Here is a 23,550-nt window from a genome sequence, read left to right on the forward strand (position 1 = left end):
CACCTTCCAAAATTCGAGGGTTTCAAAGAGGTTGTTGGGGGCTCAAATATTGTCCAGAGTGTCATTTTGAGGCATTTGACCAAATCGTCAGGTATGATGATCCGGCCTAACCATCTTGATTCATAAACTAAGCTATTCTTGAGACAGGGTTCTAAATCCACTGATTGATGAGACGTCGCAAGCTCTGGAAAGAGGTTTCACTGGCAGCACAGGTAATTTCCAAGAACTTCAATGAGCTCGTTCCAAAATCGCTGAATTAGGTACAGAATGGCATAAAGTCCATCTCAGAGATACGATACTAGATTTGGTTGCCTGCGTATCCTCACGAGTCTTCCTCGGCGGAGGGCTTTGCCATGATGAGCAGTGGTTAAGGATCACTCGGGAGTATCCTACCCTTGTCTTTTCTGTCGCCAACGAGCTGCGAACCTGGCCCGTTCCACTGAGACAAATCGTGCACTGGTTCCTTCCATCTTGCCGCCAGCTGCGAGCGCAAGTCAACGAGACTCGAGAGATCATTACACGAGAGGTCGAGAAGCGTGCAAAGCTCGAAGAAGGGACGACTTTCGATGACGCGATCGAGTGGTCTCTACAGGCTGCTAAAGCCGCGGGAAAACAATGCGATCCCACCATGGTGCAACTCATACTATCTTTTCTGGCTATCCATACTACCACCGACTTATTGACTAAGACTTTGGTGGAGCTCGCGCAGCACCCAGAGGTGATGAACGATCTTCGAGAGGAGATATCCAACCGCACTGGACTCGACGGCTTGACAAAGGCATCACTTCAGGGCATGAAACTGTTGGACAGTGTCATTATGGAAAGCCAACGCACCAAGCCAACCGGAATCAGTGAGTGCCCTTTTCAGGGTCCATTTAATTCAGATTACTCACCTTGGCACAGTCTCGATGCAACGCATGGCCACCGAAAACATCACGCTTTCAGACGGCACATTTATCCCCAGAAACAGCGGGGTGGCGGTCTCGACTCTCGAGATGTGGGATCCAAAAACTTATGAGGAACCGCAAACGTGGGATGCACATCGAGGGAGTAGGATGCGAGACGATCCTGCCAGGAAACACGAGGCTCAGCTTGTCAGCACGTCTCCACGCCATTTGGGATTCGGTCACGGGATACACGCACGTCCTGGCCGCTTCATGGCTGCCAGTGAGATCAAGATCATTATGATTGAAATGCTGACGAGCTATGACTGGCGACTTCCGACAGGGGCCAAGCCTCAAGTGTGATGAAGCAATTAAGCAAACGATAGTTGATTATTGGGTGTTAAGGAGAGAAATCTCCCCGCTATTAAACGCTTAGAAGGAGCCTATTTATAGGTTAGCGCTAGCATATAGGCATATAACCCTCGCACCTTTTAATATACCCCTTATTGCAAATATTATTATCTTAATGATAATAAGAAATATTCCATTTTAATAGCTAAAAATATAATTTAAATATTCCGTTATAATTTATATTAAAATCATTATATAAATATTATTTAATATTTATATATTCCGCTTATATTATTTTTAATTAATTATTTAAATGCCTTTTTTGGTAATATAAACCCTATACTTATCTTAATCTTAATCTCTTATAAGCCTCTTTAAGAATAAGGTAAGGTAATGCTTTTATATAAATATTAATAAAATTGTTTTTAAATATAATATAATAAACATTATATATTTCTTTAATTTCTTTATAAATAAAGTAATAATAAATAGCAATATATTTTAATTAAGCATTAACTTTATAATTTTAAATAAGGTTTAATGTTAGCTAATTATTAATATATAAAATAAGCAAATATTTAATATACTTAATGTTTAAATTTTTTAATATTTAAATCGTTTAATAAAGATATAATAATATTAATAAACATGCTATATATTCCGCCTTATAAATAGATTTTGCAATAATAAATTAATGCTTTAATAATTAAGCAATTAAGTCTTTATTAAGAAGTTATATATATTCGCTAAATGCTTTTAAATTATTTAAATTAGTATTATAAAAAGCATTAATATATATATTAAGTATAGTAAATTAAAATAATAATATTTATTTTAAAAATTATAAGGTATAATTTAATATATATTAAATATATTAAAGCACCCCCTTTATAATATTTAAATAATAAATTATAAGCTTTATATTAAATATTAAAAGCATTATATATAAAAACATAAGATTAAGTTTTATTTTAATAATAAGAAAATTAATAAATTTAGTAAGTAATTAATATATTATTATATTTATTATAATATTATTAAGTTCCTTTTATTATAAAAATAAATTTAAATTTATAAAAGTTTATCTTTAATTATAGTTAAATATATTAAAGCATTTTAAAATTTATTAAGCATATCCCTTTTAAGAAATATAAATTTTATTATTAATTTATATAATTTTTAATTTAAGTAAGTATTTACAAAAATTAAAATCCTTATACTTAAAACATTATATAAGCTTAATGCAAAATTTATTAACTTAAGAAGAACTCTTAATAATAAAAATATTATTAATATAAATAATAATAATAATTTAATCTTTAATAAAAACGCAAGGGTTAAATATTGTTTTTATTAAATATTTAATTAATTCCTTTTTAAAAATATTAAATTATTCATAGCTTAATTATTTAAGTTTATATAAAGCATTAAGAAGTTTTAAAATAACTTGCTAATTATTAAATAATGTTTAATATCCTTGCAATAATTATATATAAATATTATATTTTAAATAGCTATATAAATATACTATTTTAATATTAAATTACTAAAGCTACTAACTTATTATGGCGGCGATAATAATGATTAATCTTAAACTATTATAGCGCGCTATAAGGTTATAAGTATTATTATAATTTATACTATAAATTTATATATATTTATAAGTAATAAATTAAGCCTTATAATAAATAAGCTTATTAAAAGCATTAAACTTCTTTATATATACTTAATAAGAATTAATAATATATTAATTTATAATAGCAAGTACTTTAACTTATATACTTATATTTAAAAGTAATTTAAGTTTTCTTTTAATAACCTATCGCTAAGCATCTCTTTTACTATTTTTTATAACTTATATATATATATTAAGAATATTATTAATATTTATTATGTTAATAAGCAATACTTAAGTAAAGATTTAATTAAGATAGTTAGCATTAATTAATGCTAATTAAGCAAGATTTAATATAAAGTTTACATTAATTAATGCTAAGTTATTAAAATCTTTAAAATATTTCATAACAATATTTACATTTTCTTTTACTTTTCATAAAGGCTAAATTCATTATTCTTAAGAATTATATAATTATATAGGTTCCATAAGTTTAAGTAATTTATTAATAAGTTTTATAGGTTTAAGCAGTTTATCTATGGGTTCTGCATTATCAGCAAGTTCCATTAATTAAAACATTAATAACACCTTTATCTCAAATAACATATTTTCATTTAACTAACCAATTATCTATATAATCTTTATTACCAAATCAAACTAAGTAATATAGCTTAATATTGCAATTATAATAACTTTCCAAAGTAATATAAATAAATAAAAAATAATTTCACTTTTAACCTTAAATCCCATAAAATATACCTTTTTAGCTTTATTTAATAATTTTATTTTTAGCTTATAAGCCTTAATAAAAATATAAAAATATATAAGGTGAAAATATAGTTAGAAATATTTAATATTAAGCTTTTATTTATAAAGCGCCTTAAATAGCATTATTTAGCATAATAAAGCTAAGTATAGTTTTTAATTCCATAGGTATATTATATAAGAAATTACTTTAAGCTATAAGAATAAGTAATCTTTATTATAAATTATTATATAAATATTAATAATAATAATATATATAAATCTTTTAAGCATATTATTTAACTTATAATAATAAGAGGATAATTTCTTATAAATAATTCCGCATTTTTAAAATATTATAATAATTATTTTATTTATATATTCACCCTCATTATTTAAACTAAATATCTTAACTTTCGCGCTAAATTAAATTTTAACTATATTTAAAAATCTCTTAATAATATTTAAGATATCATCCTTTTAAGCAATAAAGTAAACCTAATAAAATTAAATATAATTATTAATAAATAAAATAAAATATTAAAAACCTTTTAATAATCTTATTAAGAATTTACTTAATAAATTAAATTAAATATACTTAAATAGCTGCATAAATTATCATTTTAGCAATAAATATAGGCATTTCTTAATAAACTTTATAAATTAGCATAATTTATAATAAAAATCCATTAATTTATTTAATATAATATTTTTATCTCCATATAAATATTAAGCAATTAATTTTAATAAATTATTATAGCTAAAAGCTTTATAAAATTTACTATATATTATAAATATTGCAAAGTTATTTTCTATTATTTAAATTTTAAAATTTCTATATTAAAACTTTACTTATAATATCCTGCGAAATTCATTATCTTTTAATAATAAAAAGATATTATTTCCCTATGCATTTAATTAAAACCTTTTTTAAATTATAATTTAACTAAATAAATAAGTATTTCTTAATGCATAATTATATAAAACATTAATAAAGATGCTTTTAATAATTAATTTATTTAGTAATTATAAAAAGATTTTTATAAAGCTAATGCCTTTTATAATAAGTTAATTACTACTTATAATAATAATTATACCTAAATATAGTTATAAGGAGCTAAAGTTTTTTATATATCCTATTATATACTTTAAAGCATTAAAATTAAAAATCCATAATATTAAAGTACTTATAATTATTAATAGCTTTACTATATATATTAAAATATTAATATATAATACTATTATATCTTCCTTATTATTATTAAAAATTTTAATAACTTCTTTATCCATAGCTTAATTTATAATAACTTATTTTTTACCCTTTTTTTATTCTTAATTAACTTTATATTTAATAAGCTTTATATAATTAATATATAAATAGCTAATAAATATAAAGTTTTATATATAGCATTAAGTGCATTTTTTATTGCTTAATATAAAGTTAATATCCATTAATATAAACTTTACAGCCTTTTTTATACCCTTTAATGCCAACTTTTTTTAAATAAAAGTAAAGTAAGCTTTAAATTATTTAACCTTTATATAAAAAATAATATTTATTATTTTAAATTTAATTTTAAAAAATATTATAAGATTTTAGCTACTTAAGTTATTAATAATATTATTTATAATATTTAATAGCATTATTAAAAAGAAAGAGCCTTTAACCTTATTACTTTTAAAAAGTAACTTTATTAACTTTTTAATTAATTATCTTAACATTAAAATTTTAATATAAAGTTTTATTTAAAGATTTTAAAAAATATTTAAATAGCCTTATAAGTTAAAGCTATTTTTATATTATAAGTTTATTAATTAATAAAAAAGGTAAATAGTTAAGTTGCTAATATTATAATTAAATTAATTAGCTAATATTTTCTAAGCATTAAAAGATTTTCTATATAATATAATAAATATTATAAGGCTTAAATATATTAAGCTTAAAAGCATAATAAAGACTTAATTATTAAGCTTTTCTTATTTTATAAGGGCTATACCCTTATTTAATTATTTCTTAATACCTATAATATATTTATTAAAGCTAATAAATTAAAAACTGCAATTCCATGCCGCCCTTTAATTTAAAAAGTTTTCCCCTTTTAGGTTTAACTTTAAGAAAGATAATAAGTTAAGCTTAAAGTTAAGTATATTTAATATCTTTTAAATAATATTTATATATTTCTAGGTATATTTTAAATAATGTTTATATATTTTTATTTATTTATAATAATTAACATTAATTAATATAAGTAAATAAATAAAAAGGAGCGAGTAGTTAAAATATTAAATAGGGTAAAAGTACTAAATTATTATAAGTTATTATTAACCGTAGTAGCTATTATAGGGTATAATAATGGTATATAGGTAAAAGCTAGTAATATTAAAATCTTAATGATTTAGGTATAAAAATAATTATAAAAATGAAGGTATTAATGTTTCCTAATGTTTTAAGATATTTTAAGCAATACTAGGCTTATAATTTAATAAAGCAATTAAGCAAATAATAGTTAATTATTAAGTGTTAAAGAGAGAAATCTCCCTGCTATTAAATGCTTAAAAGGAGCCTATTTGTAGGCTAGCGCTAGCGTATGGGCATACGACCCTCGCACCTTCCAACAAAGTGTACCCTGTTGGTTTTGGGCTAATTGGTGATCCTTTCACGGAGATTGAGGTTCAGAAACGGCAACCAGATGTCAAAGTTTGAAATTTGTTTTAAAAAGTTCCCAAGGAAAATGCAGGGGACCAGCTGCCAATCTGATGACGGACTCAGAAACTGTTCTGTTCCACTTGTAAAACCCTTAGGTGAGGCTCTATATAATACAGAACGACGTCTAGACATGGGACGCCATTTCCGCCGGAACTGGGCTTTTTTCTCATTAGGAATCTGAACGATTGCTTTACATTGTTGTGATAATCACCTCACACGTTACGTGAAAACTCTTGATCTTGGATGTCCATGGCCTGACGTATCATGTCACTTCGTTGTATCGGATGGACGGGTCCTCTGAAGTCTCGGAAGAAAAGTATCTCTCACTATGTGATTTGTGAGGCACTGTGGTATCAAGCTCACTTGATGTTCTCTTCGTGCACTCCAAACACAACCAGATCTACATCAAGTGCAGGAAACATGTGTCAACCGACAAAGAGCAAGAAAAAGGCGAAATCTTCAAAATAACTCCATCCATGGCAGCCAGGAGAAACTTCTTGAACCAATCACCAGATAGCACATCGTCATTGCGCAACGTGTATCGTATTCGCCGCATCCAAACACCAGCGGAAGTTTCTGGTCGGTGGGGCTCCTTGCTACGTTAAGCCGAATCGAGCCACGCAAACTGTGCGTTGTTCCAGGTGTCGTTGCGGTCGTTACTCGCGGGTAAAGGCGCGAAGGATTCAGAACGCCCGCAGAAAGATTAGTGTGTTGACTATGCCATTCTTGACTGCAGACTTGTGCCTGAAAGCCTCGAAACTAACCGTTCGAGTCTGATGTATTTCGCTTGATAGGACCTTTCGTTTGTGTGATGGTTCTACTGTATCGATGAAGTCAGCGACAGGATCCCAGGCACTTCTCCCATGTCTGTCGTTTGTGAATTGTGACCGTCTTGTGGGACCAGGGACCGCAATCGACCGATGTGTATACAGGTATCGTACGTAAGATAAACAGCGCTTCTGACCTCAGCTGTGAACACACCGATCTTTCCCGCGATGTAATAATCGCATTGAATCATTGCTTCAGTTTACAGTCGTAAGCCATATTAACAACATCCAACGGAAACCTGATGGGTTTTCTAGAGAGCATATTCTGCTTGAGCTTCAGTAACGTCTGAAAGGGGCGTGGCATCATCTCTACGGAGGTGAGACCGGATTTCACCGTGTAACATCTCCTGCGATGGGTGCAGGGTGCCGTGTCTCAGGCAGTGGCTACCAATCATACGACATGTAGCGCAGGGAGACCACGAGAGGCGGACTAGAATCTCCACATCACAGTTGCACAGCGGTCGTGGCAAGTCTTTGGACCAATGAATGCTTGTATTCAAACTATATGGTGGTCCAACGAGTAGACTTTGAGTCCCGGAATGACCGCTTCGGGTTCAGAGCCAGTTGTGCTTGATGATCGTTATGCTTGATGTCGCGAGGATCCTTGCCAAGTGCGTAAAAGCCAGCTCCCATTACACTAGCAGCACCGCCAAATGCTCTGTTTGTTGATGACACGTTAGTCTCTGATGGTTCTCCATTGTTGGTGTTGAAGCTGGTTGGATGGGGTTGGATAGCAATGGGATGGGTTTTTTTGGGAGAGAGAGAGGCGTTCTGACACGTACAGTGGAACTCCGCCGAGGCCAACTGTGGAGGTATAAGCGTAAAATGGCAGGTCTGAGTAGCACCTCTTCGCGGAGGTAGCGCCGCTTGTTTGCCGACTGACGGTCCTGCCAGAGGATGCTGTGACGCGGCGGCTGCAGAGGGAGAGACCAGCTCGGAAGGCAGACATTTTGTTTGTTTGTGGGTATTATGCGGAATGTAGGTCGTTATAGGGTGGTTGTTGCTCGTTGTAAAGTCGTTGTTGTTCGTTGGCGCAGCCAAGAGTGTTGTTGAGTTGGGTTGAGATGGAGAGAGTGAGTCGAGAGTGAGTTGAGGATGGATTGAGATCGGATTTGGAAATTGTAGAGGGAGTTCTGATGGTTGATATAGTTCGAAGCTGTCTCAACTCCCGGTCACTTCCCCAGCCGTGATGGTCCCATTAGCTCCCCATCCAGACAGTCGATTGACTTTGTGCGATGTTGAAGGGCCATCTGGAGTTTCGCTGGCGTAGATGCATTGTAACACCAAGTCGAATCAGGTATGGGCCGATCCATGTGGTTCTCGACAGTTTGCCTGATCAGTGCGCCAAGGATCATACGTCAACCGAGATGCTTGTTTCACATGCAACATATGACCTGGCCCAAGGTTCTCGATTTCAGGGTTGTGCAAATGTGGAGGCGACCGATGCAATAACCCGCGAAGAAAACCCCGACCGTCGTTACGGCGCCGCGTCGAAACTGCCACGGCCGGTCCAGACTCATACGACCGGTCGCATGCTTTTGTGGGTGCATCTCCCGATTCAGTTACATGCCGTCTGGCCCGTCCCGTTCCGCTTGGCATTCCACTGCCGGGGGCTCGTCAGAGACATTCCGGAACTCTGGAACCCAGCCCAGTCAAAAAGTACCCCCTTGATGGGCTGCTGTGTCTCTTTCCATCGAACCATGGGGATGCACGGGTGGGTCGTGTACCGGAAGGCGACATAGCCACTGCAAGACTGGCGCGTCTCTCACCACGACAACACAAGACGACGGCGGATAACGCCCCCACGAGGCTGGCTCTGTTCATTGGTCGAGGCGGCGGGACACATAGCCTAGTGCGAAGCTGTGCAATGGGCGACTGTGGAGGCTTGAGATTGTGCAACATGGTGCTGGCTGCTCGCCATGAGAACCTGCCCACGGTGGGACGATGCCCATAAGTTCATGCCTTCGTGTGTGTATCAGCTTGTCACTGCAAGCTTGCAGCCAATAGAAAGTGGCCTCGAAAGGGACAGATGGCAGATAGGTAGGAGGTGATGATTCATCGTTGATGCTAACAAGACCACATCCTCAGCCAGAGTGCGTGGCAGGCTGGGCACGACTGACTCGGAGGAACTCCTCGGAGAGAGTTGGCCGATCTCAGTCAAGGTTCACTATAAAGGAGATCCAAGGTTATTGAGATGATCGTGCAGGGCCTTCACTAACTGTAACAGTGACATCTGAAGTGACCACGATCCCCCTTTCGTGGTGGCTGTCCTCATCATGATCAGACCCCTGCCTTCCTGCTGTAGCAAGCGTGGTCAGGCGGATCTCGTCGTCCTCCCTCGGCCTCAGCACCAGCTTGCCCTCGATAACAGTCTGCAGGCGAGTCCTGTCAAGCCCCCTGTAATCGCTCGACCGCGGCCTGTTCGTCCTCTCCGAATGTTCGCCCGGATTGGCCTTTTCCATCAACCAGTAGTACAGTGGCATGACATTCGCCAAGCAGGCCGTGACCACGCCGATGGCCGGTTCCACCGATACCCAGAGCCCGACTGGGCCCATGGCCCACGTGTGGTCGTGTGCAAAAGCGAACAACATCATGTAGTAGATGCGGATCAAGCCGGCAGCACAAGCACTGTGCCAGGCATTGTTAGTCGGACTGTGTTGGTCGGTTGGACACGAGGAACAGAAAGACGTACAAGGTTCCAAGCATCGTAAGTGCACAGACGATAAGCTTCTTCCGCACCGACATGTGCAGCTTTAGCACCATCGGGATGGGTAATACCAGCAGGAACACATCGACTGAGACGTTGAAGATGGAAAAGGCGACGAAAAAGCTGCTTGTGCTGATGCAGGTACCCTCTGAGACCCCGTCGTATTGCGTCCAGAAGAATTGCAACGGTTGACAGGCTGCAAGTATGACCACTATGAAGGTCACAGACAAGGCCATAGTCAAGAATTCGGCCGCAAAGATGCATCGTCGGAAGGCAGTGTTCGCCGTCGAGAAGACGCGTACGTAAAGCAGTATGATCGACATTTTGATGGCCATAGCTGCCAGAGAGTAGACGATCGCCAACGCGAACAGGTACTGCACATTTGACCAATCAGTTATCATTCGTTGGGGTGGAGCCTATTGGCCAGTGGGCAAAGTCTAACCAGCGATGTTTCTACCACCTCTTCTGTTCTCAAAGCCCAGATATGTCTTCCAGCACCGGCACCTGTCACTTTGCGCGTGGTTGCGTCAGCAAATTGTGGCTAATTGGATTGGGAGCAGGAACACAATACGTACTTCGCACCGTCACAACACAGGTCCCGATACACAGTATCAGAGCGACGATGATCAAGTAGTCGTCCGCTCGCAACCCTGCATCCTGGACAAGCCTCGAGCCCAGCCGGAGCAACACGGAGAGCGTCGCAACGGCAACCAAGGCGATGACCCCGATCTCCGTTCCCGGCATCTGCACCTCGGCGAGGTCGACGCCGGGCGGCGGCTGGCCGAATTGTTCGATGACGGCGGCATCGACTGCCATGGCACAGTCATCGGGCGGTATCCAGCAAAGGGGCGCGATTTGATGGAGTAAAAGAGGCAAGCAACCCAAAAGGCCGGGAGGGGGGCACCAGCTCACACAGCGGTCAGGGAAACCCTTTTAAATGGGGTTTTCACGATCACTGATCGCCGGGGCTCCTCCTGCGAACCCCGGCACAATGCCCAGGAACGGCGGTGCATCGTAGCGGAACCCGAATTTGAGGCTCGCCAACCAGAGCTGCCAGAGCTGCCAGAGCTGCGAGAGCGGGCGGGTCGGACGGGCTCTCAGGATCGGCTCTCTGGAGCGGGACAGCCCGGGCGAGTCATGGCAGCGGGCGACAAATCTCCATTACCTGGTTTGCGTTGGCGATCAATCACGAAAGCGCCGGGACGGAGATCGGAAAGACGCAATCGTAGCGCGCGAAGATCATTGGGGTCGATGGGCTCGCGGCTGTGAAATAGAGTTCAGTCGATGGAGAAGCGCGGGCATTTTGGGGTGAGTCTTTCACGATGATGCTTCTTTGCCTGGCTCAGCCTTAAAGGAATGGTGGTTAGGTTACCCCTGACTGGGCACACTGGCGCTTTCGCAATCGCGTGCCGGCAACACATTACGCAAAGGTGGGTGTGGGCCCCCCAACCCCCCGGGGAGCGTCAGGCAGCCCTGAAGAAAAGATGCGCCGTATACCCGTCAAACGCAATGCGTTACGAGGACCGCGGAAGGGGGGGTGGGTAGCACGGCTCGCACGGACTACTAGTATGTTCGGTTGCAGTGGGATCACTTCGGTCGAACTGGATCGTCACCCACAATCCGGCAGGGGGAAAGATTCGACAGGCATGTACGCAAAAGCGTGTTGAAGGGGGAGTCTTAGCGTCCTGCACATAGCTGATCACGTATGTAGATGCGAACCGTCAAAGTATTGACATTACGAACATGATACGTCGATGAAAGAGGCTCTGCACGTCTACTGCCGTTCGAAAAGCTTATCTTTGGCTTGTCCACAACTTGAATAGGCTGACTTGTCATTCAAAAATAATACGTCTGCCTGGCTTGGCTCTTGATCGGAAGAAGCCGAGCTGGGATGATAGTTTTTCTCCGTCCGATTCATGTACATGGATAGCGAAATTGGTCATTCGTCATCACCGCGCGCAGCGGACTTGCCTACAATGTCCTTCCGGTCCGGCTTTATTCCCGTCGGATACCACCAAAGGGGACACGCTTAGTGGTGCTGTCATCCTCACCTGAGAGCGGGAAGAAAGGGAATGGCCTTCTACTATCGGGTACCATTCAAGGTTGGTGATCGTTCCGTATGAGAAATGACCCCTCATGACTCCAGATATGTATGGCAGTGGATCTGGAATGACTCAAAGGGGCCACTGCGCCCAAGGAATTTAACCCTCGTCCCAAGGATTGACAGATGATTGTATTCACCCAGTCCTGGTATTTGCATCCGCTTCTGATCCTTCGCCCCTATTTTGTAGAATCAATCCACCTGTGGCCCCCGAAGCGGGACAAGAAAAAGAGAGAACCCTTCCGCATTGACAAAGCGCTTAGAGAGCATCACTGGCACGCCAAGATGATATGCCAGTGACCGACTTTTCAACGGCTGATGAACGTCGGATCCAATGTCACAACCCGTTTTGCGTGTTCACTTCTCTATGTTCCGAAGTGAGCAAAGATGCACTGGGAAACGTTTGCGCTGAGTTATGAGTCATGCTTGGCATTGCAATGAAATTGTCGAAAAGACCGTCGATCCGCGGTCCAAAGAAATTGCTGTCAAAATCTGGATCCGTTGCAAAATCGCTTAGTGTCATGATATTATCGTCTAGTATTTGGTGATTAGTACTTGTTGAATCGCTTGCCGGTTCACTTTCGTTCGGGGTACTTGAACCCGAGAGCGTGACAGGGCTTTCTTCTCAGGACTTTTGTGGTTTCATGCCCCTTTCCTCCAACGAATTCTCGTATATTCTGTCGAGGCATCTCTGCAGCAACTCCTCGTCGACGCTCAAAGCGACGTGGCTTAGGTCGCGGTCATTAGCCAGGGCTCGCCAGCCCTCACGGTGTGAAAACTCGCGGAAGAACAACAAGTCCTAGGATGGGTTTTGATTGATGTACGGGGTGGCCGGTCATGCGGGCGGTGGCTTTCCGTTGGGCCCACCTGAGAAAAACACTCTCGTTTTATTAATCTCTAGTTTCTTCCTTACTACCTTATCTGTAGCTTGAAAGCCTGGCTGTGGTTGGTCATCCTTTACATCCAAGCTACAGCTATAATGATTGCATGATTCTGGTTGGACTTGCTGACCATGTACTGAATTAACTCTATAGAGAGAGTGTAGTTTAGGTATCTGTCAAGAGTATGACATATAGCTCAAGTAGTAAATTAACCTCCCTTAGCCTGACTACGGGATGGATGCGACCAGACTGTCTGAAGGTCCAATGATCTCGTTAGTGCTATCATTCCTCTTCCCCCCCCCCCCCCTGCGCGTCTAGATTCCGATCTTTCTTGTTGCCTTTACGATCCATCCGTTCCTGACTCTAGTTCCAGCACCCTGATGAGTCATCAGACCGGGTGATAGACCATGCCCATGAACTGCGAGAACGCTCCAGCCAAAGTTTCCCCCCAAAATACATTCTACCAGCAAATCCGAATCAACATAACCTGCCTTCCCCACTCCTCATCTCGGAATTGCACTGCACCCCTCTTCACAATTTGCACAGACTACAGAAATGCCCGAGCATGACGATGGCTTCTTGTTTGGTTGACTGACGCATGTCGAAGGTTTGGGTAAAATGTCGCCGAGTAAGACTGGATGCAGTCCGTGATGTTCGTATTTGCGGATATCCTCGAACGACTCCTGGCCACCCGCAAATGAGAAGAAAAGATATCGCATCCACCTCAAAATCGGCTTTGGAGAATTTTCAGTTGTCTGGCTTGCCTTTGGTCTTCAAATAAAATAATGATACACACCCTGTGGTTCTTCCAAGTAGATCAAAACGAGAATCACTGACGTAGAAATCCGGCCCAGACGATTCATTAGTCTCAAGATTTGTCAAGGCTCTGACAGCCGCAAACCGGATACCGAGGCAACTATCTTACAATACATAAAAGACAACCCCAAGCCAGGATCAGAGAATATCATTCATTTACACGACGCATTTGTAATCCATGGGCCAAATGGATATCACAGCTGCCTGGTAATTGGGATTGTTATCCCTCTGGGTATGCTTGGTGCAGACGGCAGCGGCCTTGAAAATCTATACAGCCCACGCTCCGTCATCAATCAGGTTTTAAGAGGCTTCGCCTATCTTCCTACGCAAGGTATAGCACATGGGGGTAAGCAACCATTTACTTTGAGCGCTATTCAAACTCAATATCTAGGCACAGAGAATGACTTGATCACAGACCCCACCCCTGCAAACATTGGGATTGCCATACCACAGATTAACAGCTTCACCGAAGAGGACCTGCTGGACGAGCTCGCTGCCGATATGGAGCTGTACCCAGTGATTCCGGTTGACCCTTCGTTCCCCATGGAGATGGTGTCTCGATATCTCATAGGCCGCATGTCTTTGCTTGATTTCCTTCTAGCCAGTGATGCCTTTACCGTTCAGAATAGTACGGAGATCAGGATTTTCGATTTCGGTCGAGGTAAGCTTTAAGAAAGAGACACGAAAATGAAAAGGCAATACTGACCACACACTCATACAACTATGTTGCACAATCGAGCAGCATGGTGGAATCAAGTTAATTAAAGAAAAGAAAAAGAAACAGGCAAATACATACTCCAATACACTTTTTAAAGGGGGAAAAGTGGGCCTTTTTCATGACAAACTAGCATTTTTGGCCATCAAGCCACGACCTCCCCCAGGAGCCATTCCTTGCATGTACAGGCCCCCAGAGGTTTCTGTATACGAGCTATCAAAGGGAAAGATCGGTTTCCAATGGAGCCGTGAGGCGGATGTGTGGGCTCTTGCATCTGTCGTAAGTTTTCAACCTGGTCCAAGCAACTGGCGTCCTTGTTATCTCAATACTGAGCAGTGTCAGTACTTCTAGTTCTTTTCAATCCGAACACGAGGTGAATTGTTTCCCTTCGAGGGCAATCTCGAGACCACTTTAGGGGCAAAGGTAAATGATGTGGAAGCAAACCAGAAAAGTAACTTAGGATCTAATTCATGTTACCAAGAGTAAATGGTATGCCTAAGTACCTAGGTAGATATGATGGGCAAATGGAACAAGAGATAACACTTTAGACAGCTTCGGGCTAACTCCCATCTATTCTTCCATGATTAACTACATGGTGAGGCAATGATGTGTTAGCAGGAATTCCATCGTGCTAACGTAATCTTTGAGCATCTATTGATGAAGAACCACTAATATATCAATGTAGAATTCATGGATACTGGCTCTGCTTATCTTTAGTTCTCTTTCTGCCATATTAACACAGTGGAATAGCAGACATGAGTTGGGGATCTAGTAATCCAACTCACCCTTAACATAGACCTACAGCCACCGCCGCCACCGCCAGGTCCACCACCCACACCCAGCTCCTTAGAGTTGGTAAGGTTGAACTAGTAGCACGCCACATCTTCGCTTGGTGTGTAACGTATGACTAGACCTCTGGGCCAGAGGAATACAATGGTACGGCCACCGAGCGTTGAGCAGACACTCTAATAACTTGACTGCTGCTTGGCTCTCAACTTGGCACCGAAGCGCCAGAGTATGCCTACCGCCGGCAGCGCGATGCCGACAGACAGGAAGGCCAGCAGGCTGTTTCCCCACCCGTAGCCCAACGCCTCGTACATACTGCCTGAGAAGAGCGGGAACGCAAACGCCAAGAGACTCCTCAGGAGCTGTGTGGCGGCCGAGGCGGAACTGATGTGTTCGGGGTAGGCGTCCATGACGTAGGCGTAGAGCGTGGTTCCGAAGACCTGCATGCCGAGGGACAGCAGGGCGGCGCCGGCGTCGACGACGAGCCAGTGGAGGTGGTGCTGCGCGGCCCAGCCGTAGATCAGGAAGCCCACTGGGGTGAAGAGGGCACCCGGCAGCAGCAGCGGGACGCGCAGCTCGGGCGCGTGGGCCTCGCCGGTGCGCGACGTCAGCCTCGCGTAGGCACAGTCCATGAGCGGCCCGCAGAGCTGCGAGCCTGCCACCTCGCCGGCGCAGATGGCCATGTAGTGCAGGCCGGAGACGGCGACGGCATCGCCGTACGCCGACACGTACAGGGACGAGAAGCTCGCCAGCGCGAAGTACAGCAGGCCGTAGTTGACGCCCGACAGGATGGCCTGGATCTGGATGATGGGGTGGAACGCGAGGAGGCGTGTGGGCCGCGAAAGGCTACGGCTGATCTTCCACGCGGCGGAGCGGCCGGATTCGCGCATCTCGATCTCGGCGTGGAAGCGGGAGTCGCCCGTCTCTGTGCGCAGCCTCTGGGCCCGCCGGCGGAGGAGGACGGGCGCATAGCTCTCACGGAACAAGAAAAATGAGGACAACTCGAGAAGGCACTGCAGGATGGTGGTCGCCCAGAACATCCACCGCCAAGTCGAGTATTGGACGATGAAGCCGCCTACAATGGGCCCGATGGCCGCGCCGGTCAGCGGGACGAGCAGGTACATGCCGAGGGAACGCCCTCTCTGCTTGGCCGACCACACGTCGCCCAGCACGCCAAAGGCCATGCTGTATACGGCACTGGCCCCGAAGCCGGCAAGCAGCCGGGCGGCGATGAGCAGGCCTCTGGAGTTGGCGAAGCCACAGATGAGGTTCCAGACCAGGAACCAGATGTTTGTGAGGTGGAAGATGGAGCTCCGGCCATAGACTTCGGACAGGGGCCCAATGACCATCGGGCCAAACGCGGTGGCGAGCAGGTAGACCGACAAGGCCATGGTCGACTCTGCGGTTGACATGCTCAGCTCTTCCGCGATGGTGTTGATCGCGGGTGCCATCATCTGCACAAAGCTCGCATCAGTAAAAGTTCCAGGTCTCGAAGCTGTGACCACACTCCTGGTAACAGATTCGGTTACAGCACAGGCTGTGTCTTACCGTCGAGACCATGATGCGAAGGAAGCCTGTGCCAGAAACGGCCGCCGTGACACCCCACTTCAGCTTGGTGGGCCAGTTGAGGGGATTCTCAGTATCATCTAGGCCGAACGTCACGAGGTATGTATTCGACTCATTCGAGACAGCTTCTTCCCTAACCCCAACATTGTCGCTGCTCTGGGTAATCGGGCATGTGTTCTGCTGCTCAAGGTCGCTGTTTCCCACGACCTCTGCGCAAACCTTCTCGTTATGCTCTGGGCCTTGTGGGAGGGCTTGTTTGGCTTGAGGCTGCATTATGGGTCTCGTTCGAAATAACACACAATTGATGTTGACGTGGGAAGTCAAGGCACGGAAGGCAGGAGGTAAGTTACCGTATATGGCTAAGAGATTTTATTTAGTTAGGGAGACAGCGCCTATTGCGCGTTTAAACTTGAGTCGACAGGAAATCAGCCAACGCCTAGGTGATGAATTATTTATACCAAGAAGGCCTGTGATAAGGGGTGCGAGATCGGAGAAATGTGAACTGGCGTGGAAAGTATGAGCGGCTGCAGAGCAGGTCACATCTCACCAGTGTGCACATCAACTGATGTGGTTGGCGGTGCAAGTTGTGAACGCAGCTCGGTATTGAAAAGGTACATACCTGCCCAGGTAGGCAAGCACAGCCTGGAGCTGGCAGGATGAAGCCGACGGGCGGCGCTCGGAAAGCCGAGCGCCGCCGCGTTGCTGGGTGAGCATATTATCCGAGTCCTACTGGAATGTTACAGCAGTCGCACCTTCCAACAGAGACTGAAGATCTATTTTCGCGTCCGAACACTGCAAAAGGGCCATCATGCTCTGCCTTGGAGGCCTGTAGATACTTTCAGACAACGTTCCGGGTTTGCTCAAATGAAATGGTGCTATGTATGCATACGTTAATAGTTTTGCGTCGGGTAGAAGGACTGGCTAGGTCTATCTGAGTTAGCTAGAATCTAGGTGCGTTCGTTTTGCTCATGTGGACTCGTACCCCGTGGGCTTAGAGACGTGGGTAACGACCGAGTCGTTCAGGCAGTATTGGTCAGGTAATTAGCCAATATTTAAATAAGTGGAAGCATTTTGCACCAAAATACTATATCAGATAGGGAATAATGACCAGTGAAGTAGTTGCTTATGGTTCTGTCAATCATATGGATAATAGCCTGTAGGGTGAAGTGACTTGTTTATGAAGATGAGAAGGACCTGATAATTTCCACCCACGCTTTGACTTTCGCGAAAACTGTGGAGTAATACCTACGATTAAACTCTTCATCGTTTACATTTGCCTGGTGGTAAGTAATTTTCAAGATACTAATTCACTGCATCGTAATCGATTTTGATAAGACAAGTACTTAAGAGCGTGAAATCCAAGCGTCACTAATGGCTACTACTAGTATAGAATCCAGGGAGGATTGAGTATCACCGAGCGACAGTGGCCTCTAGCTATGGTTATGCTTAAACTCCAAGACTGTGCGTCGTCGAAATGCTTTCATCAGAAACGACCGGGCGTGTTTTCACCGTTTTCGCCGTTTTCACGTGCTGTCTGTCCTGGTGAGTACTTGGCGTGAAGCCACCGCGATTCAGGGGTTAACCCTCTGTGCATTCAGGGTGACACGCGAGTCGACAGTCTAACCCGAGGGTCTGGCCAGCTCCGATTCCGCACCTAGCTGAGCCCAGTCTCTCAGAGTCTTCCGCTTCCGCACCTCAAAGGCTCGTTCGCGGGTCCCGAATCCGCCTCTCACCCCGACAGTTTGACTCTGGCCCCGACCAAATGTCTCCATTCGCCGCCATACGACCACCCAAAGATGGACAAGTCGAGCACTCCTGGCACCGGTGGAGGTGACCAGGCCACTTCCGGGGAGCCTCAGTACATTCGAGCCCGCGTGCAGAGTGCTTGTGACGGCTGCAAAGCACGGAAAGGTAGGTAACTTCCGCTCTGCCCGTCCTGCCATTGGCCCGTTCCTCCTGATTTTCGGTTGTGGTTTCACAGCGTTTGTGTGGACGGATGCACCCTTTCCGTTTTGCCTGTTCACTGGGCTGTAGCCATGTGCGCTAGGTGTTATTCCGTGAATTTTGTCTCATTACGCCCACTTACTCGTCTCCTGTTTAATGGTGTTCAACTCTTGAACTGTCGTCATTGTCCTACTGTCTATTCGCCAACTCTGCTAACACAACACGCAATGCAGTGAAATGTGATGGTAAACTGCCATGTAGCTATTGCACACGTCGTCAGAGACCCCACGCCTGCAAGTACTCTCCTCCAAGAGAGCGCCGCCGGCCGGGACCACGGAACCAACTCCAGCCCAGGACACCGAGCATCCACTCTCCCTCCGTCTCCAACAGCAACAACCACAGCCAGGGGACACCGCACCCAGCGGACTTCGAGCACTCGAGCATCACGGCTGCCACAAACCATGCCGTCCTACCAACGCCCCCGGTGAAGCCTGGCTCTGCAGCCGGCCACGCGGCTCACCGTAGAAGTAGTGATGCCGCCGTCACGGACGACCACGAGGAGGCCGAGGTGCCCCGAGAGGCACGGCTACTCTGTGACGCCCAGGGCAAGCTGATCTTCATTGGCGACTGCGCCCCGCTGTCGTTCTTCCAGACCGTCCGTCAGCTCGTCACCACCCGGGTCGACCAGAATGCCTTTGCGCCACAGACGAGTCGCTACTCGGTCCTCGAGAACGCAATCTCCAGGTCATCGTTTCTGTCAGGTGCATCGTCGCCTCCGGAGGTCAAGACCGAGGACCTGCCGGCCATCATCTCGACATATCTGTCCGTCACGTGTGGCATGGCCGACCTCTTCGTCAGCAAGTCCCGCCTCGTGGAGGACATGACCATCTGGTCGTCGAACCACCAGGCAGGCAACCGCATCGACGACGTCTCGTCCGCCGTGAACTACCTCGTGGTCGCCATCGGCATGCAGCAGACCAACGAGGAGACGGCGCAGCTCTACTTCGAGTACGCGCGCGACCAGGCGCTGGCCAACCTGAACGGCAACCTCAGCGTCGACACGGTGCAGGCCTTCATCCTGGTCACGCTGTACATGCTGTGCGCGTGCCAGATCAACGGCGCGTTCCTCTTCTTCGGCATCGCCGTCCGCGCGGCCTACTCCATCGGCGTGCACCGCACCGAGGTGAACAGCCGGTTCGGGCCCGAGACGCACAGGCAGCGCGACAGGCTGTGGAAGAGCCTGCGCGTCGTGGACCTGTTCCTCAGCACCTCCATGGGCCGCCCCCCGAGCACGAGCGACGTCGACTGCACCGTTTCGTACCGCCAGGTCGACGACGACGGGCAGGAGGTGTTTGACATCCTCAACGCGTCTGTGCAGATCTTCCTGATCCTCGAGGGTGTCGTGGTGGAGGTGTACTCGAGGCGGAAAATCTCCCTGCAGCTGACCGAAGGGATATCTCGGCAGCTGAGGGATTTCTCCGTGAGATGGCTGCAGCAACTGAAAAGCGTGGTGTCGTCGCCGAACGAGCAGAACTCTGCCGAGGTGAATGGGGCATGTCAGGTCCTGGCGTCGTACTACTATGCTGTGATGCTGGTTTCGAGGCCATTCCTGATGTATGAGCTATACAGGCGCTTGTCTCCTGAGCCCTCTTCTGCCTATGGGAGGGCAGGCTTGATGTCTGGCAAGTCGAAGCTGGCTGATGCCTGTATCGATGCTGCCAGCTTGATGGTCGATCAGATATTGGATCTCGTAGAGAAGGGGCTTGTCTCCGGAAGACGACCGGTGCTTGTGTAAGTTAAAATGCTCACTGTCCTCCGTATTCAGTAAAACGTGGAGGCTTACAACTTATCTAGATCGTGGCTCTTCGCAGGCTCACTTGTGCTGGGCGCTGGGCTTCTCGGTGGTTTTGGCCGCATTCTTGAGAAATACGCGCGCATGTCCGTGACGGCGCTGGATCACTTCGCAAAGATCGATGCACACGCAGCGCAGTACTCGATGATATCGAAGTCTCTTCTCACAACAGCGGTGGAATATCTCGAGAAGAAGGAAGTCCAAGAACGACTGCAGAGGACCGAAAGCTCCGCCCAGCTCTTTGGGCTCATCCCACATGAGCCTAAGGACGGGGACAGCATGAGCACCAGGAGATCACCCGAGGTCGCGCGCAAGGTGGCCAGCCCCATGAGGATGGGCCACCAGAGAGAATTAAATTCGGAACCGACACCGCAAAACCACGCGACACCGCATTTCGGCATGGGGAGCGTGGCGTCCCCGTCCTTGTTCAGCGACCTGGACCCAGCGTTCCTGACCATGTCAAACAGCCTGCCTCGGACCCCGGATCTGTCCTTACTGAGCGGCGCTTTCGACGGGGACGACTCCTTCGGCGGACTGAACTTGTTCCCACTGCTGGATACTGGGGGAGGAGGACACATTGATCTAGCACACTATTTATAGCCCAATCAAGACTACCGGCTCGCAAGAGCATCACGACAATACTCGATTCGTTAATTGTTCCCCTCGAATCCCACGACGGTCGTCTCAGCATGGCTGAACCTCCTCTTCCCCGTCCGCGATATCCGCAACTTAGACTTGCAATTCGGATCAGGGCAAGCAATCAGGGCGTCCGATGTCATCCAGTCGTTGGCATGTGTCACGCGCTGCTTTGCTGCCAGGAGGGGGAGGACGGATGCTAGCCCTTTTGTCAGTCGAGCCCGACGTCGTTTGGCTGTGCTGTCACAATCATCCACCAATTCCACTCACCCAAGCTGTAGATGCTGATCCCCTGTCCGGGAGGCAGGTACATCATCTCGCCCTCGAGCGTGAAGTAGTCTCCCTCCCTGGCACCGCACATGATCCTCTCCCCTTCCGGGCACACCACCTCGACCCGGAGGTCGTATAGCTCAAAGGAGTCGTCCGCCTGTGAGGGCACCACGTCGGCAGCATTCGATGACATCTTTTTTATGGTTCACTCGTTGATGGCCCCATACACCTTGATACCCTAGGGTATTGAGTACTGATGTCGCCGACGAGCCGCTGCTTCCGGTCCTCGGACCTCTCTCTGCTCGCTGAAGAGATTATGTCAGCTTCCGAAGTTCCGGGGTTCCACCCGTCATCCGACGCAGAATGACTTGTACCAGCGCAATGGCGTCTTCTATCCAAGCCTTTGCGCCTTTACTTATCAATGCTAAGGGAAAAGCTGTATACATCATCTCGTTCGCGGGCTACATCAATATCCCGTTCATAGGTAAGTGTCTCAAGCAACATACCACTATACAGCTGACAGCTAACATGAAATTTAAAGGGACATCTGCGGCATCCAAGAGATCACTGAAGCTTGCAGCCGAAACTATGCAACTTAAGTGGTCTCGTTTGTAATCTGTACACATATGCTTCTTAAGCAGTATGCATCCAGCCCCTTCATACAGTGATAATATGCAACTTAAAATAGCGCCTTTCGGCGTTAATGTACTTGAGGTCGTGACTAGAGCAACAAAGGCCAAGTCAGACGTACTTCCGCGACTTTAAGATCCCGGATTAGTTGCTTTATAAGGGTATCGAGGAAGTGAGTACTAGTGGGGCTTAGTTTAAGGATCAAATGCCACGGACACAGCGGAGTACGCGGCCGTGCTTGCGGATAAGATCACAAGCCGCATCACAGGCCGGTTCTGGTGTGGAACCAATGCCGGCAGTACTAGAATGGCCACAACGGCTACGGAGGTGCCACAATCCGCCATGGTAAGTTCAAATGTTCCCTTTTCTTGGATGTGCTGACCAATTAAAGGATGCTGAAGCTTCCTTCGGATGTGGGCTAGATGTTTTGAAGTAGAGCAGGCTGGGCTTCCGTAACTCAAGCGATGCTAACATAAGTTCGATGGTGAGGATCTCTGCTGTTTTGTTTCCAGAGGGACATGCTGATTGTATACCTTCCTATCTAGTTGAGAACTAAGTACTATGGCACACTACCATTCAAAATTCAAACTCCTTTCGGTGCGTTCGACTTGCATGATAAGCGCGATCTGTTGTACAACCTGAAGCTCGTACTGCTCGGCCTATCATGACTTTGTCTTTGCAGTCCGAGGCACCAATGAGGCAGTAAGTTGCGGGAAACAGCGCTACTGCGACCCAATATCTCACTTGAATCCTTCTGTACACAGAACAAGGATAAAATCCCAACCGTACGGACGCTGACTACATTGGCTCTCTGCCCATGCTGACGCCTCCCTTCTCTAGCCCTCGGGCCGAAGACTTGGCATGTTATCTCAAAACCGAGCGATAGTCTATCATCACCACACCTTCACATTTTTTGCGTCCAAATAAGGGCTGTGGCGGGCTTACTGTGCATTGAGGTCGATAGCCACGTAGGGCTTGGCAGAGAATTTTCCCATACACACGCACCGCTCAAGCGAGTGGTTGGCTAGTTGTGCGGCGCAGGATCTCCGTTCGCTCATCCATGCAGGACCCTCAGCCGGCCGGGAGGACAACAAAGTGCGCCACTGGGGACTCTTTTAAAGATGAAGTGCAACGAGGCCAGAATGTACTGGGAGTCTCCTCGAACTTCCGGACATGCAATCTCTTTGCTCGTCCTGTGTATTACATCGCAAAAGAGATAGTCAGTCGATTTCTCGTTGAGCACTGGGATCTGGCCAAAAGTCCGACTTTGATCATGCCTCTAATGGATGTGAAGCACGTTGTCGATGATGAGAGGGTTCATTGGGCGCTGTTTCTGATTATCACCGGGTTATCAGCCTATCCGGATATCAGGTCTAGTCTTGTGAGTATCCATGCTACCATTCAGATACCAACTGTCTAATTTTGAAAATAGGCTCTTCTATATTCGATGTACAAAGGAATCGTATATTTGTGTTCCTCCACCTTGTCCACGGTGAAAGACTATGTCAGGGTTTCCCT

The 23,550-nt window shown here is 45.1% G+C and overlaps 7 protein-coding genes across 7 annotated transcripts; 3 read left to right on the forward strand and 4 right to left on the reverse strand.

Annotated features, from left to right (window-relative positions):
- Nucleotides 1-628: 628 nt before the first annotated feature.
- INS49_007641 (uncharacterized protein) lies at nt 629-1,247 on the forward strand (the record flags this gene model as incomplete). Its single annotated transcript, XM_043168389.1, has 2 exons — nt 629-851; nt 904-1,247. 2 exons carry the CDS (start codon nt 629-631, stop codon nt 1,245-1,247), a joined length of 567 nt encoding a protein of 188 aa, XP_043026069.1.
- A 6,382-nt stretch (nt 1,248-7,629) lies between these two features.
- On the reverse strand, nt 7,630-8,077 carry INS49_007642 (uncharacterized protein; the record flags this gene model as incomplete). Its single annotated transcript, XM_043168390.1, has 2 exons — nt 7,630-7,786; nt 7,911-8,077. The coding sequence occupies 2 exons, from the start codon at nt 8,075-8,077 to the stop codon at nt 7,630-7,632; spliced, it is 324 nt and encodes a 107-aa protein (XP_043026070.1).
- Nucleotides 8,078-9,314: 1,237 nt separating this feature from the next.
- On the reverse strand, nt 9,315-10,651 carry INS49_007643 (uncharacterized protein; the record flags this gene model as incomplete). The annotated part of the gene is made up of 4 exons (XM_043168391.1): nt 9,315-9,756; nt 9,821-10,209; nt 10,278-10,345; nt 10,411-10,651. 4 exons carry the CDS (start codon nt 10,649-10,651, stop codon nt 9,315-9,317), a joined length of 1,140 nt encoding a protein of 379 aa, XP_043026071.1.
- A 4,662-nt stretch (nt 10,652-15,313) lies between these two features.
- INS49_007644 (uncharacterized protein) lies at nt 15,314-16,973 on the reverse strand (the record flags this gene model as incomplete). Its single annotated transcript, XM_043168392.1, has 2 exons — nt 15,314-16,588; nt 16,683-16,973. The coding sequence occupies 2 exons, from the start codon at nt 16,971-16,973 to the stop codon at nt 15,314-15,316; spliced, it is 1,566 nt and encodes a 521-aa protein (XP_043026072.1).
- Nucleotides 16,974-18,496: 1,523 nt separating this feature from the next.
- Nucleotides 18,497-21,096, forward strand: INS49_007645 (uncharacterized protein; the record flags this gene model as incomplete). The annotated part of the gene is made up of 3 exons (XM_043168393.1): nt 18,497-18,558; nt 19,035-20,435; nt 20,499-21,096. 3 exons carry the CDS (start codon nt 18,497-18,499, stop codon nt 21,094-21,096), a joined length of 2,061 nt encoding a protein of 686 aa, XP_043026073.1.
- Nucleotides 21,097-21,146: 50 nt separating this feature from the next.
- INS49_007646 (uncharacterized protein) lies at nt 21,147-21,595 on the reverse strand (the record flags this gene model as incomplete). The annotated part of the gene is made up of 2 exons (XM_043168394.1): nt 21,147-21,331; nt 21,403-21,595. The coding sequence occupies 2 exons, from the start codon at nt 21,593-21,595 to the stop codon at nt 21,147-21,149; spliced, it is 378 nt and encodes a 125-aa protein (XP_043026074.1).
- Nucleotides 21,596-21,783: 188 nt separating this feature from the next.
- On the forward strand, nt 21,784-22,017 carry INS49_007647 (uncharacterized protein; the record flags this gene model as incomplete). Its single annotated transcript, XM_043168395.1, has 2 exons — nt 21,784-21,886; nt 21,944-22,017. The coding sequence occupies 2 exons, from the start codon at nt 21,784-21,786 to the stop codon at nt 22,015-22,017; spliced, it is 177 nt and encodes a 58-aa protein (XP_043026075.1).
- Between the last annotated feature and the right edge of the window lie 1,533 nt (nt 22,018-23,550).

This window comes from Diaporthe citri (assembly GCF_014595645.1).
Source record: "Diaporthe citri strain NFHF-8-4 chromosome Unknown scaffold_3, whole genome shotgun sequence".
In the NCBI taxonomy this organism is placed as follows: domain Eukaryota; kingdom Fungi; phylum Ascomycota; class Sordariomycetes; order Diaporthales; family Diaporthaceae; genus Diaporthe; species Diaporthe citri.